Here is a 16,985-nt window from a genome sequence, read left to right as displayed (position 1 = left end):
GCTCACTGATATGAATGTTTGCCCGCTAGTAGTATGACTCACTGTTATTTGGCTGGCTGTCAAATGTCTGCCCAACAATAATTAAATCATTTTACTACTCGCTCACCGATGCTAGTCCGACATATCCATCACATCTTTGTTCTTTCATCACAAAGCCTAGCTGCATCCAAGCAGATTAGTGTATTAATGCCACCTCGACTTTTGTTTCTCCTCTTTTTTTCAGTCTTTCTTTCTAGCCATACACATGCACACGCACAGCATTTGATTAAAAAGACTATTAGTATTTATTTATTATCATTATTTATTTTTTGTAGCAAGGGTGCCATGCTGAGATGTGAAGCAGGGCTATTAATTACCATGCCATTTTCATGAACTAATGGTTCACGCTCAGTGCATGTAAATATGGCCACAGAAGCAAGTCACAATTTGATGTGATAGTCGGAGATGAATGGAACCTAGTCAAATGTGGGTTAGAGAAAATAAAAAAAATAAAAAAAACAATTGAGCCCTTGCCAATAGAACTGAAAGAAAATAGATGGGCAAAAATAATAAAATAAACCAAATCAAATAAATAAAATTAAGTTATAAATTTATTTGAGCAATATCACAAGAGTAGCAGTGTTATATTGCTGTATATCAGCACTGGTGGGAGGCTTGGTGTCCCACCAATGACATACAGCCATATCGCACTGCTACTCGTGTGATATTGAGCTTACAAAACAAGTTGATTAATGATAATTAATCTGGAAAAGACAAACCAAAGCAAACACTATCAGATTACTATGGTATAAATACAGCAATGCAACATTCAAAACAGAGAGATCAACTTAAAATGTCACTTACAAGTTTTATAATGATTTAATCAGCTGTAGTTTGAAATGTATGCTCTCTTACTTCCTTAAGGACTTATACGTTCTCTGTAGCCATCTTGTAGCGGAATGTTAACTTTGCTCTGCTTAATGACAGGCTATTGGATGCCGACACCAAAATTCTAAATATTTAAAATAGGCACTATCCTTATAAATAAACTGCATATTTGCTATGTAAATCACTATATTCTTCCCTCAAAACCCTCAAAAGTAAATTATGTTGTCCAACAGCGCAATCTCCAACTGTAGTGAGTTTCCGTCACTCTATGTGGGCAAATTAATACAGATGGGTGAGGAGGCTGTACTAGTGCTATTATTGCAATTATCAGCCAATCGGATTCAAGAACCAGTCAGAACTGATGTATAAACGTGTGTGTGTGTATATATATATATATATATATATATATATATATATATATATATATATATATATATATATATATATATATATATATATATATATACACACACATACATATACAGTTGAAGTCAGAATTATTAGCCCCCCTGAATTATTAGACAGCTTGTTTATTTATTTTTTCCAAAATTTCTGTTTAATGGAGAGAAGATTTTTTTCAGCACATTTCTCAACACAATAGTTTTATTAAATAATTTCTAATAATGGATTTATTTTATCTTTGCCATGATGACAGTACTTAATTTTTTACTAGATATTTTTCAAGACACTTCTATACAGCCTAAAGTGACATTTAAAGGCTTAAATAGGTTAATAAGGTTAACTAGACAGGTTAGGGTAATTAGCCAATTTATTGTATAGGAATGGTTTGTCCTGTAGACAAAAAAAAAAAAAAAAAAAAAACATTGCTTAAATGGGCTAATAATTTTATCCTTAACATGGTGTTTAAAAAAAAAAATTGTATATTATATTAATTACACATTTGTTTAAATAGCCTTTTTTGTTTTTTTTTTACAAATATCATTGTAATATTCTAAAGCTTTGCAAAAGCTGTGCGTTATAACACTCAAAATCTCGAAGTACAAAAAGTTATGATATCTGACAAAAAAAGTGCTATCTATTTCTTTTTAATATGTTTGAGTTTTCAGAAGTGGATTTAGATTAGTTTCAACTCCAACTTCTGCTACAATCAATGCAATCGACTCCTCAAGTCCATAAATATTTAATGAGGACAGGGTCAGGATAAGGAGTACAGTACACGATTATAGTCATTATCACACTTGGCTGAGCACCATTTGTCCTTAAACCCCAACATAAAAATAAATAATACAACTCTAGATTCATTGTAAAAAAAAAAAATAAATAAAATAAAAAATCTATTTGTTCAAACGACATGAAGGAATTGAGTAACCTTAAGTTAGATTTTTACATGTTTATGTAGATTGAACATAAAACATTTAAGTTATTATGAATAAGCAGTTTGAACAAACAGCAGAACATATTTTTGAGGGATGTTTCACGATTTGTTTCTGACTCTCCGAATGTCAATGAAATGAGACTTATGTTTGATATAATTAAAGTTAAACTAGCTCTCGTTCCTGTTTGGTGTTGTCAATCTAGCAACCTTTATGTGTCGTTGTCCTCATTTTTTGACTGTTGACTAGAACTATCCAAAATAAGGAACCAACTTTATATAAAAAAAATAAAATAAATCCCATATTTTGTAGTTTAAATTTGTGAGACAAAGGGAATAAATGCGAACTACACAAGACACAGGTGACACTAATAATAACTACGCCAATTAAAATAGATACAAAAAAGAACTGCACTGCAACTGAACTGAACTGCAGTAAAGTATACTATATAAATATACATCAGTTGGATTGTTAATAATATTAGTTGCAAACATTTTAGAAAGTCCTATACCTTCACAAACACAATTAGTCACGTGTCTTCTGAACAAAATCAAGTTATACCCGTGAAAGATAAAATCACATCTGCCTCTTTTTTTTTTCTTTGGAAATGGAAGTGAATAGCATAACAGTTTTTTTTTCTGTACAATCATTCTCTTTATCATTGTCAGCAGTGTAATGAACCCCTGGTGAGCGCGGTCCGTTTGTTCAGCTCCGCGAATGTCTTCCATTTGCATAGATATGCAAACTGCGGTTATATCTCGTTGTGTTCGCAGTGATGCTATCAGACTCAACTCCATATAAATCCAGTCGACGCACGCCACTTATCTAGGCCATTTTATTCCAAAGTGAGTTAAGCTAGCGCTCCATATGCAAAAGAAAAAGAGAAAGAGAAAAATATAGATACGCCATATGGTAAAAAGATCCATATCTCGAAGCTGTATATGTTGATTGAGCTCGAGTTCTCATTGCATCAACACATTTTTGAGCGTCCGTTCTATCTTTTTTCGACTAGGAAGTGTCTCTTTTTTTGTTTTATTTGCTGATAGCCTTTGTCAGTATCCTTTGCTGTCATCGAAGCCGTAAAAAACAAGTGCGCACTGAGAGCCTTTGCCTCTTTTATGTCTTCTTTCTGCCTCATTTAGCTTCACAAAGTGCTGAATTTACTTGATGTCGTTGTGTTTGTTTGCTCAGAAGCTTTTAATGTAACCCTTCTGATTTACTTTCTTGGCATGAAAATCTATCGGAAAGACATAAAGTGAACCTCTTCGAAGTTACACCTAATGTGGGGTTGTAAACGAAGATGTACAAGAAGAAGAAAATAGCGTAAAGGTGGGCCAACGGTTAATGATCAGGACAGCAAATGCAAATGTTAAATCTTAAACAGAGGTGACCCCGAATCCGAGGGAATTTCTGCTTTATCACCGTTGTGCCCTTGAGGGATTTAAAGCTTGGCTCCTTCAGGAGAAACGGTCTTTGTAATTAGTATGTCGCTTGTCTTTCTTCTCTCAGGAAGCTCTCAAAACGTCACTCTTCGGGGCCGCTATCACTGCCGCGGGGGCCGGGAGATCAATGTGAGCCAGCTGTGTGACTTCAGCATTGACTGCCCGCAAGGGGACGATGAGGGAGAACATTGCCGTGAGTATTACTGCTGTCCATTTGTAGGACGAGACAACAGACGGGGACTCAGGAGGGCAACAGAAGCTGTTTAATGAAGCCACAGTGTGTTTGTTCATTATATAACAGAAGTTGTGTTTATTGGACAATGTGGCATTGTACTTTGCTTCGGAAGCAGTGCTCAAATTATTATCATAGACGGCAAGAACCTATCCATGAATAATAATGATTATTATGGTTCATAGCATATAGTAATAGTAATAGTAGTACAACTGGCGTCACTTTCCTAACTCAGCCCACACCCATAATGATTTTAATATAATATAATATAATATAATATAATATAATATAATATAAAATTAATAATAATATAATTTTTAACTTGTTTGATTGTTTATCATTTATAGAAAATAACACAAATACATATGCAGCACTGATAATAATAAAAATAATAATGACGATTATTATTATTATATTATTATTATTATTATTATTATTATTATTATTATTATTAAATATACATGATATATAATAATAATAATTAATGGATACCCGATTTTTTTTATTTAATCATTTTTTTATATTATAATATAATATAATACAATTTTTTATGTGCTTGATTGTTTATCTATTAATGATATTATACAAATACATCTGTTGCACTGTAATAATAATAATATTATTAATAATAATCCAATAATAATAATAATAATAATAATAATAATAATAATAATAATAATAATTATTATTATTATTATTATTATTATTATTATTATTATTATTTTAATTAACATTATTATATTTATTATTAATGAATTAAAAGTTATTATTATTATTATTATTATTATTATTATTATTATTATTATTATTAATTGTATTAACATTATTATATTTATTATTAATTAATTAAAAATTATTATTATTATTATTAGTAGTAGTAGTAGTAGTAGTAGTAGTAGTAGTATGCCAAAATTAAGATACATGATTTCAATTATTTATTTTCATATTATTACAATTTTGTACACTATGATATTATTGTCTTTTAAAGTTCACAATACTTAAATAAAAAGGGTTTTTAAATATTATGACTGTACTATACATTTTGAAACACTATGATTTGCTCAATTTTTTTTTTTAAATCAAACATTGTTTTTACAGTATTTAATGACTTTTTTTATGCTAACGGTTTATAAAACAAAAATCTTGATAGTTCATACTTTATTAAAAACATAGTGAAAAAATGTGTGTATTTAAATTAGTGAAATAGGGTTAACCTATATGATTTATTCTTTTTTGCTGCTTGCTTTGTGTTTATTGATATGACATATTTGTTGGTATAGTTCAGTCACACTTTGACATCTTTGACATTTTTAACAAATACCCCTAAGCAAATTCAGTTGAGATGACATGTAGCCCACATTTAGCCAACTATCCTCGCAGGAAACTTTCTTGTTGCTTTGTAAGATTGCCTTGCCTTTGGCCATCATTCCCTGCCATTTAATTTCTGTTTAAAGATTTTTTTTTTTCTTTTTTAGAAGCAGACTACTTTCTAGGTTCCCAGAAGTTAAACATAGTTTTACCATTTATAATCCATTGGTGGTAGTACTTTTAGCTGAGCACAAACCATGTAACTGGATTAGATTGTTAGCATCTACAGGGCTGGAATAACATAAGAGCTGGGAGGGGCTGAAGCCCCTGTGCCAATGGAAGTAGGGAAGAGGAGCCTTTATTGGCTGAAGAATTGCGCCATGATGTGGTAAAACTTTTGTGAGCCAACTGCCACTGTTTTTTCCCCTACAGTGCAGGCGACTCCCACTTCTCCCTCAGCCATCTCAGAGCATTTTTTGAAAAAGTTGTGAGGTAGACTTTCACATGCCGATAATATGAAGTATCCCTTACGGCTCGCTGGTGTTCAAAAACAGTGACGCCGTGCAACTTAGAGTTGCTTTAGCTAAATTTGCAATATTCCTGTTTAGCCATTTTTTCCCTTGTAAGTCCCTTATTTACCAGCACAGTTCCTTATTTCGGCTATACCATGAGAACGGTCCAGTCAAAAGTAAGCTATAGCCAAGTGCAAAACAGAACAAAAATTTAAATTCAAACAGTATCCTGTCCGTTATTAACTTGCCCTAGGAGAAGATGGGAGAAGCTAAATCTAACTGAACCAGTTAGAAAGCAAATTTTTAAATGACTGAATTCCCCTTTTTATAAAAACAACAGTAAAAAAAAGAAATGTTGGCGCTGACTTTCATCAAACTATATATGCGAGGAAAAAACAACAACACAGTAACCTTTTTGTAATTGATTGTCCTAAGACAAAATGGGAAATAAGAAGCATGAATTTAGATATTTTAGGTATTTCTGCATCCTCAGCTAAAGATTAAATGTTTTAAAGACAACCCTATTTAAAGTATTTATTGTGAAACACTCATTTAGGAAGCATTGCAAATGTTTTTTTTTTTTTTTTTTTTTTAATTACTGATTTTGTCAGCCTGTTTAAAATTTGAAGTTTATGTTACGCGACTAATTTTGTATGCTTTAGTAATAAAAGAAAACATTTATAATAATCAAATAGCTATTAAATAGTGGAAAATTTGATAATAATATTAATAATTAGCAAATTAATAATAGCAAAAACTAAAATAAAAATAGGCAATACGTTCTTAATTTGGCCCAGAGAATATAGCTAAAAAAATTAAGACTTTTAATAATTGTTCTATTTCAAGCTTGACTCTTCTTTAGTTACACCCTGTACTAAGACTGAGGGAAAATGAAAGGTTGCTATTTTCTAGGTCAATATGGCTAGGAATTATCATTTGATTCTGGCGTAATTATCAAGGAACTTTACTGCCGCACTATGATTGCAGCAGGCACAATGATATTACGGAACAACTGAAAAGAGTCAAGATTTAAATTGGAAAATTATCAAAACTCTTGACTAATTTAGAAACTAAATGATATACTAATGCTAATGACCTAATCTGATTTAATGACCTATGCTAAGCTAAGCTAAACATGCACCTGCCAGACCCGGACATCAGCTGAATGTATTTAAAAATTCTAAAACTCAGCTGTTTAGCTCTAGGGGAGTTGTAAAAATGGCCAATTTACACAATTTTTTTGCCAAAAAAAGTGTTAAAAAAGGGTTAAAACAAAAAAAAAGAATATTTAAACACTAAGCTTACTTGAATATTTGCTGGTTCTTATGTCATATCTGTCTTAATCTGTTCTGTATGATGCAATGATTAGTGATCCATGCCTCTGCAAACACAGCACAGGTTTTGCCAGGGGCCGTTTAGTGCAACAAAAAGCTGCAATATCATCCTGTGTCATTCAAATCATAAAGAGTTTCCCCCTCTTCCTGTCATCTTCTGTCTGTGTTCTTACTATTGCTCTTCATGTTAATCCCCATGAGTGCGGTCATGTTGGTCGATGTGTTTACTCTCTGCTGGCTAATGGCAGGAGTTGAGTGCTGTACCGTCTCCCCACAGCAGATGATTAGCTGATCCTGCCTCACACCTCTCAGATCAATACAGTGCAGAAGCTGTAATCAACTTTCTGGAGCTCCACCTGCAGTGCTTCTGGATGAAATGAAAGTCAACACACTTTTTTGGCAACTTAACTGGATTCTGTGTGGTTTATTGTTAGAACGAAGCTAAATGTCACTGATCATGTTCAATATGCCACCATGGATATTAATATTGATTATCAACCTGTTAATCAGTTTCTTTCTAAACCCATTCAGCACATTCGATTTGTGCAACAAGATTGTATTGTCTCTTTAATAAACTTGTTGTTAAGACTGATGGAAATGGAGGTCCTTGGAGCAGATGAATAGGTCTGCAGTTGCCATTCTGCTCAGAAGCTGAATTAAAGTCGGATTTAAAAATCTCACAAACTCATCTATGTAATGATAACAATAATTAATAGGGTGGCATGGTGGTTTGTACTGTCATCTCACAGCAAGAAGGTTGCTGGTTTGAGTCCCAGTTGGGCCAGTTGGTATTTCTGTGTACGAGTGCATGTGTGTATGGGTGTTTCCCAATACTGGGTTGCAGCTGAAAGAGCATCCACTGCTGAAAACATTTTGGAATAGTTGGCGGATAAAGTACTTAGCTGAAGAAAAATAATTGAATTATATTCATTAATTTTCTTTTTGGCTTAGTCCCTTTATCAATCTGGGGCAGCCACAGCGGAATGAACCGCCAACTTATCCAGTATATGTTTTACACAGCGGATGCCCTTCCAGCTGCAACCCATCACTGGGAAACATCTATACACACTCATTTACACATTAATACACTATGGACAATTTAGTTAACCCAATTCACCTTTACCTCAAGTTTTTGGACTTTTGATAACTCACATGAACATGGGGAGAACATGCAAACTCCACACAGAAATGCCAACTGACCCAGCCGAGGCTTGAACCAGCAACCTACTTGCTGTAAGGCGATTGTGCTACACACTGTGCCACCATGACGCCCTGAATGATTAATAATAATAATAATAATAATAATAATAATAATAATAATAATAATAATAAATCCTCATACACTCTGAAGAAAAAGAAACAAATATGTAAAATAACTTTTTTTTAAACTGTTGTTTTGTATGTTTATGTTTATATAAAAGTTGTCCATTAAACATTTGTTCAAATACAGATCAATGCAATTACTAAATCATATTTACAGTTTGTTATTTTTTTCCATTTGCCCTTGCTTTATTTTTAAGTAAAAATAACATACAGAAATTCCTTTTTCATGTTAACATTTAACTTTTAACTGATTGTTTTTAGTAAACTATTTCCCAGTTTATACAAACAGAGAATCAATACATTTTATTTGACTGAAAGCCAGTCGTTAAATCATTTCAGCAACATTTTGGAACAGGCCATCATGTTAGTCGCTGTATCAATCTCAAGCCAGCCTCTAATAGATCCATCATCACTAATGGGCCGTTTCCACTGAGTTATACTGTACGGTATAGATCAGTATGGGTCACCTTTATTAGGCTTGCGTTTCCACTGCCAAAACGGTACCAATTTTACCCTTTAGGTGGGCATGGTGTATGACAGAAGGGTGCAGTCAACATCACTCTTGCCTGAGGAAAATCAAAGTAAAGCTGTACAGGTCATTCACATAAGGGTACCGTAAGGATACCCAAAAAGTGGTACGGTATGGTCCACTTTTTAGTACCTTTTGACAATGAAAACAGCCATAAAACGTACCAAACTGTACAATACCAAACAGGCAATAAGATGCCACGGACTCACAATTACACAGACAATCATCTGTTTTCTCACAATCACCTGATTTCCCAGCCACAGGAAAATGATGCTCGTGTGCTCACCATACACTAGCTATAGAAGTGCAGAGACAGTTCTGTCGATGGGGATTATTGGGAGGCCATGATGGGAAAGGGCCGAGGGAGGGAATTGGGACAGGTATTTTAATGACCACAGAGAGTCAAGACCTTGGTTTAACGGCTCAACCAAAATATAGTGTCCCCATCACTTTACTGGGGCATTAGGACTTACACAGACCGCAGGTTGAGTGCCCCCAGCTGGCCTCTTTAACACCACTTCCAACAGCAACCTAGTTTCTTCATCCAGGTACTGACCAGGCTCAGCCCTGCTTAGCTTCAGAGAGTAACCGATGGGCTGTAGAGTGATATGGCTGTGGTTATATATCGCACAAAAACATGCAGGTATGTCTCAGGTAAAAGTTATTACAACCACAACCAGAAATCTAGCCAATTGCTAATCGGAAATTATCTGGCTATATGCATCACATTATTTGATTCGCTCTTGTGATTGTGCCAGTCGTGATGATCTAATATTGAAAAAAGATTGTTTGATTTGCCTACATTAGAAACAACGATTCTTTTTAAAAAATTGCTGTCATTCTTATTACATTGTATCGCAATAATTTAGTTTAATATGCCAAATGGCAATGGCAAGTCTTTTGTTTACTCGCCAATACCAATTTTGACTTACATTTGGTGCTTGGAGAGTAATAATTTTGGGTCTAGCATGACATTTATATAAAAAAAAATAGGTTTTATTGTAGCTTTTTTTTTTTAAATTCTCCTTTATTTATTAACAAGACATTTCCCGTTACCACTTTTCCCTCCCAAGAACACACCTGCTGCTTTGAAACGTGTCATTTTGTATGGCTAACCCTGTATTGTATGAACACCTCGAGCCAAGCTTGTAAGTTACAAGCCAGCAGGCAATTTATCCTCTGTATTGCAGAGGATTGCTGGAGGGCAACCATGTTTCTTCCCCACATGTTTCTTAATGAAGGTCAGCCCCATCCCTGCAGCCCTGCACAGGGTTCAATGAATTGGCTGTTGATGGAAGTGCTTTGAGGCCATTTCTAATATGGCCTTCCTACGCACTTTCTTCCAAGCCTTTTTGTTCCCTTACCTCAAAACCCCATCCTCATCTGCGCTCAAGAACTCTCCGCTGCCCTCTTATGCCTCTTCAGACATTTAAAAACGGTCAAAGACTATTTCTCGTCGAAGCTTCAAAACTCTTGAGAGGGATACGGCTTTTAGCCCATATTTCTCTTTTTGCTTTTCATCCTTAGTTCTTTTTTTTTCTGTCAGGTCTCCTCAGGATTTTCAAAACATCTCATTGTTTTCTTTCACTCTACCAGGTCAATTCCTCAATGGCAGTTATTGCTCATTTGGAAGAGAGGATTGCGGCTGGCAGCCGGTTCAAGGAAGGGGTCCGCAGTGGAGAGCCCATCCGTCCATTCCTCAAAGCCTCAGAAGCAGCTGTCCATCACCAGGTGCTCTGCATAAATGCACTAAGATGAGATCTGTACGAAAACCCTGAAATGATTTAGATATATAATTAACCAGACTGGTGCAAGCTCAAGGTTGGGTACTAACCTTGATCAATTAAAAAGAAACCAACATGATTTAAGCATGCTTGGTTAATAAATAATCTTCATTAAACATTGACTGTGCATTTTTTGAACGCTAGTCTGGTTTTCATCATTCTTTTGGTTGGGGGTGAAGGGGTCGGTGATATTTTGTGTAAGTTTGTTTCATGTCTTTCATCATTCTGTCTGGCAGGGGCCTTGTTGGCCATCGACAGTCAGCCCAAAGGTCAGCGCGGATCAGCCCAAGTGCGAAGCCCGCTTTTCTTCTACCCCCTGCGGAACGCTCCTTGCATGGTAAGAAGACGAGGCTGCTTCTGCATTCCGCAAGCAACCCTAATGTATGGTATCTCAGTGCAATGGGTATCGGGATCTCTAAGGAAATACGTTTCTGAGCAGTTTCTATCAAGTCTTATGTGCAAATGTATTCTAGCCTCTGCATACAGCAATCAATGCTACACCTATAATGCTTTGAATACTGATACAGGTAATGTATAGCATTAGGATAACGCAGAAGCTGGTAATCGCCATAGATGAGCAGAAAAAGAGAGCATGTTTAAACAATATCACAGTACTTATACGCTTGTTTTTTGTCCATATGCTGTATGGTACTGCACGATGGATATGGTTTAAGTAGGGGATTATGTTTCCACCTATGTATGGTGTAGTGGCAATTCTTGGTGCTTTATAAGAGGGGGACATTTAAATCCAGTGCTTTTATGTTTAAGTGAACAATTTCTGCATTTCCCTGGAATATTTTGTGTTGGCATTCAAAGGTTTTGTGTTTACTTGTAAGAGGATCTAATTCATGTTGATAACTCATTTGACCACATTTTAAAGAGCCCCTATTATACAATAAAAAGGGTCATATTTTGGTTTTAAGGGTTTCCAACAACAGCATTTATTTTTACCTAAATACCCCAGCGACTCCCATATGAATCATTCCCAAACCCCTCCTTAGTGCGAAGCTAATCTGCACTGATTGGAACTGATGACAGCCTGTTGCGATTGGTAGACAGTAGGGATGTAACGGTATTGTAAATACCGTCATACCGCAATATTAATTTTTTTCGATATTACCGAAGTCGCATGACTCGGTAAAACTATAGGTCTTCTGAGAAAATTTGCTCAGGCGAATGAAGCGAACGGGAGGTAACGAAAACTACAATTGCCATCAGCCCATGCTTGACCATCATCCCTTGCGGTCTGTTGTTGCTACAGATCCAGTAATGCGGAAATGGAGTGTGCTGCTAGAAGCGGGGATGAAAAGAGCTGGAAAACTCTAAAGCAGGTCGCACACCAGAAGCGCCGCTCGGCGCCGCGACACGGCGCGTACATGACAGATTAAAGTATCGCACACCAGACGCGCACATTCGAATGATATTTAACATGAAACTAATCAGATGGCGCTCTGTGGCGCGGCTGAAAAATGAACTGCGTCCTGAGCCGTCGCCGGGCGCCGCCGACAGCCGCCGACTTGCGGCGCCAGTGTGTGTATCCTGATAGAAACATATGATTAGAATTCTAAAATACATGGCGCTGCGTGGCGCTGCGCGGCGCCGCCGAGCGTCGCTTCTGGTGTGCGACCTGCTTTACACGCACAGTTCAGTCCTGCATTATCTCCATGTAAGTTCAGACTTCACAAGTTTGATCAAGGCTGCAGTCTCTTCTTCTCAGTTTGATATGGAAAAGCAGATTATACCGAGGACAAGGGTAAATCTTCAAAGGGAACAGTGTACTTTATAACTTCATTCACATCACCCTGGCTTCGTTGTTTCACTTTCTCAACAATAAAATGTAAACATGATTTAAGGAACTGCCTATTTTCATTTTAATATTAGCAACTTAGACAGCAGAAATGTTGAGGCGCCGTGCTGCATAAGATGAGCGTCATCTTCACTGTGTGGATATTTATAACAAAACGGAGCCGATAACAACTGCCTCCTTTCAATTTCAGTGAAAATACGAAACACACCCTCTCTTTTGCTGAGTATCAGTTTTAAGAATCGATAATGGCCATTTTAAAAGTATAACATACAATAAGTTTATACAATATAGGAAATAAAGGCAAGCGATCAGTCAATATACAGAATGTACGTGCACATTAATCATTAACTTATCTTTGCGCTCAGCCAAAACACGTTACCTGAGAACAAGTAATAGATTCCAATGACCAAAGTCAGGGAATATGTCGTTAGATAAAGACAACAAGATAAATGAAATATCCCGTTTAATAAATAGTGAGATTAGATCCAGCGGGAGATGCTTAATGAGAAGTCCAACTAGCAGAGCTCTCATCTGGGTAGATGGGCTGAGTGTGATTAAATGTTGAATGTGATGAGTTTTCAACAATACTAAATTGAAACTATTTTTTTACATGGTTTAATAGTTTTTTGTTATTAAAATTGAAGTTCCTGTTTCAAAGCTTACAGATAGATGGCTAATTTGTATGTCATTGACACTTTTGGCACTTTTTTGGAGTATTTTCAAAAGTTTTGTTTTTTCCTGTAAATGATTCAATAAATACCGTACCGTGACATTCATACCGAGGTATTACCGTACCGTGAAATTCTGATACCGTTACATCCCTAGTAGACAGCCTTCAGCTAGAGACAGAGCGAAATGGCCACCACAGCTTATAAACAATATTGAAGTAGTCAGAGTGCATAGTGTGTGTAAGCATACCCGCCAACACTCCTGTTTTTTTTTTTTTTTCCTGGGAGTCTACCATATTTCAGACCCATTTCCAGCCATTTTGTCATTTATCCCAGAAAACTGCCATAATCTCTGATGGTAAATCATACTAATAATTTACTATTTTAGTTCTGTTAGGATAACCCTAAATGCCAGTAAAATGGGAGAAATTTTTCTTTTTCTTTTTTTTTTCTTTTTTTTTATTAATTAGACTAGACAGTCTTAAGCTTACACACATTTTCTTATTTATTTAGCTTTGCTTTTAAACTGTATAACTTTGGTCAAATGTTTTGTGTATCCTTCCACAAGCTTCTCAAAATAGTTTGCAGGAATTTTGGCCCATTCCTCCTGACAGAATTTGTGTAACTGAATCAGATTTGTTGACTGTCTTGCTCCCACAAGCTTTTTAATCTCTGCCCACAAATTTTATATAGGACTGAGATCAGGGCTTTGTGATGACCACTCCAAAACATTTTCTTTTTTCCTTAAAGCACATTTTAACTAATTTGGCAGCATGTTTAGGTCATGGTCTGTTTGAAAGACAAACCTACAGGGGACATGTCCTGTGGTCTGATGGAACTATTGAACTATTTGGCTAGATTGACCGGTGTTACATTTGGAAGACAAAGGGGAAAGCTTATAAGCCTAGGAACACCATCCCAACTGTGAAGTATGGTGGTGCCAGCATCATGTTGTGGGGCTGTTTTGTTGCAGGAGGGACTGCTCTACTTCACAGCATAGATGGCATCATGAAGAAAGAACCTTAGGTAGAAATACTGAAGCAAAATCTCAAGACATCAGCCAGGAAATTAAAACTTGGCCACAAATGGTTCTTCCAAACAGACCATGACCATCAGCATACTGTCATATTTGTTTAAAAGTGATTTAAGGACAACAGAGTAAATGCTTTGGAGTGGCCATCACAAAGCCCTGATCTCAATCCTATAAAAAAAAATGTGGTCAGAGTTGAAAAAGCTTGTGTGAGCAAATCTGACTCAGTTACACAAATTCTGTCTGGAGGAATGGGCCAAAATTCCTGCAAACTATTGTAAGAACCTTGTGGATGGATACCCAAAACATTTGACCATGGTTATAGAGTTTAAAAGCAAAGCTAAAAATACCAAGGAAATGTAAGTAAACTTTTGACTGTATAGAAATTAATTTTAAAATATAAAAAAAAAAAATCTCATTATTCTGGCATTTAGCAAATGTAAATCATTTAGGTAATCCTAATGGACCTAATTAAGTAAAAGTTTAGTATGAATTACCATCAGATATTAAAAAAATAATTCTATTCCTTTAAGAGTATGTAAACTTATGGTTTCTACTGTATATAAACAATATAAATGTCACATATTTGCAAGATTTGTGCTATTAGGTGTTATTACAGCATACTGCAATGTGAATATACTAAGCTTCATCCCTTTTCCTTGAATTGAATTTCACAATACAATCCTACATTTTAGTCTGTCAAATCGTTTCATTGTTAGCTAGAAATGCAAATTATCAAATGTTTTTGGTTTGACCTGGTACATTTTCAGTGTTTTAGGCTATAGATGACATTTTTAGCACACACAATGCCAGTAATGAGTCACTTTTGTAATAGCTACCGACAGAATGTAGCTGGGTGTCAGGAGGTTATTTTTGTACCCACATTTCAATGTCATTTGAATGTAATTACATGGAAATTCTGCAACCAAATGTGAAATGTTAATGTCCGTTTTAAAGAATAAAGAAAAAAAAATGTCTGGCTTTCGCCTAGGTAGAAAGCTTTTGAAAGAATGTCTCAGATTCAGAATTCATAGACCTTGACCCCATCAGTCTGTGGCTCACACACAAGCCTGCTGGGAAAGGTGAATTACACAACTGCAAAAGACTTCCTGAAGAAAAACATTCAAACAGCAAGTTTCAGTGGTAACAGGGGGTGCAGAATGACAGAGATTGAGAAGAGAGAGAAACAGTAGGTTAAAAAAAATGAAAGTAAGAAAAATAGAGAAATGTCAGGGAGATTATGGAGTCCAGATACATAAGAACAAGGATAGAGGTAGGTGTTGGTTTGGACTTTATGATCAGTCTTACCCGTTACATTTACAATCAATAGCTTACATGGACAACAATACTTCAATTTCAGTATGATTAAAACCATTAATTAATTAATTCATTCATTCATTCATTCATTCAGTCATTGATTCATTTATTTATTTGGCTTAGTCCCTTACTTATTAGGGGTCGCCACAGCAGAATGAACCCCAAACTATTTCAGCATATTTTTTTCGGATGTCCTTACAGCTGCAACCCAGAAATCGGAAACCCCATACACTCTCACAATCACATACACACTCATACATTATGGTCAATTTAGTGTCCAATACTAAACTGAAAAAAATTATTCAAAGATGATTCCTTAAATTTACTTAATTACTTTAAGTTAAGGGGTTGTAAACAATTTGTTTATGTTGAATTTAAACAAATAAATTAAGTGGAACATTACTATATTTAATTTGTTGGTTTAAATTCAACACAAATAAACTGTTTGCAACAATTTTGCAATTATATAAATATATATATATATATATATATATATATATATATATATATATATATATATATATATATATATATTTTTTTTTTTTTTATTATTATTATTTTTTTAAAATCCATTTTAAGGTAAAAATAATTAGCCCCTTTAAGCTGATTCTTTTTCGTAGTCTACAGAACAAACCATCATTATACCATAACTTGCCTAATTACCCTAACCTGCCTAGTTAACCGAATTAACCTAGTTAAGCCTTTAAATGTCACTTTAAGCTGTATAAAAGTCTCTTGTAAAATAGCTAGTCAAATATTATATACTGTCATCATGGCAAAGATGAAAGATATCAGTTATTAGAAATACGTTATTAAAACTATTATGATTAGAAATTTGTTGAAAAAATGATTCTCTCTGTTAAACAAATTGGGGGAAAAATAACCAGGGGGGCTAATAATTCTGACTTCAACTTTATATATATATATATATATATATATATATATATATATATATATATATATATATATATATATATATATATATGCCAATTTTTTGTTTGCTTGTTTCAAAATGTAAAAGGAAAAATCAGCAGAAAACTATCATAAATTAAGACATGTAAAGTATTCCTATTTTAGTCACACTATTAAGGTGCAGTGCTGACATGTTAACAATTTAACCAAACTATTATCGCCGCACAGCATTTACATGGCAGTTGCCAGCCTGTTGATTATATTCTCCACCTCTATTGAGTTGGTACAGGATGGATGTGCCACCAACATCTCCAAGGGCACAGCTGTATGCACAGTAAACACCTGGGAACTCGTCACACCTTCCGTCACCGAACATCGAGCACAATTTTATACAGGCTGTATGTAATGTTGAATGAAAGGGCAGAAGAGGCCTGTTGCAGGAGAATTTGTATATGGAGTTGCAAGTTTGCACATAAAGAATAATTTAACTACAATTTGTCACCTTAAAATAATAAGGTCTATCTGACATTTTTGTCAAAATTGAGTTATTGACATATTCTTATTATGACAACTAATTTACATTGTG

At 34.9% G+C, this 16,985-nt stretch overlaps 1 protein-coding gene and 1 long non-coding RNA gene across 3 annotated transcripts in view; one reads left to right on the top strand and one right to left on the bottom strand.

Annotated features, from left to right (window-relative positions):
- The window catches only part of alk (ALK receptor tyrosine kinase), an 859,538-nt gene that overhangs the window by 731,292 nt on the left and 111,261 nt on the right, over positions 1–16,985 (top strand). For both annotated transcript variants that reach the window (XM_087289256.1, NM_001423965.1), the window contains 3 exon segments: positions 3,711–3,836; positions 10,478–10,612; positions 10,902–11,002. In XM_087289256.1, coding sequence (XP_087145382.1) covers positions 3,711–3,836; positions 10,478–10,612; positions 10,902–11,002 — 362 coding nt within the window.
- LOC141378382 (uncharacterized) overlaps positions 1–16,985 on the bottom strand; it is a 139,800-nt gene that overhangs the window by 70,400 nt on the left and 52,415 nt on the right. The gene's annotated exons all lie outside the window — the stretch shown is intronic.

This window comes from Danio rerio, chromosome 17, assembly GCF_052040795.2.
Source record: "Danio rerio strain M-AB ecotype USA chromosome 17, GRCz13ab, whole genome shotgun sequence".
In the NCBI taxonomy this organism is placed as follows: Eukaryota; Metazoa; Chordata; class Actinopteri; order Cypriniformes; family Danionidae; genus Danio; species Danio rerio.
This window is presented reverse-complemented; position numbering and strand designations above follow the sequence as displayed.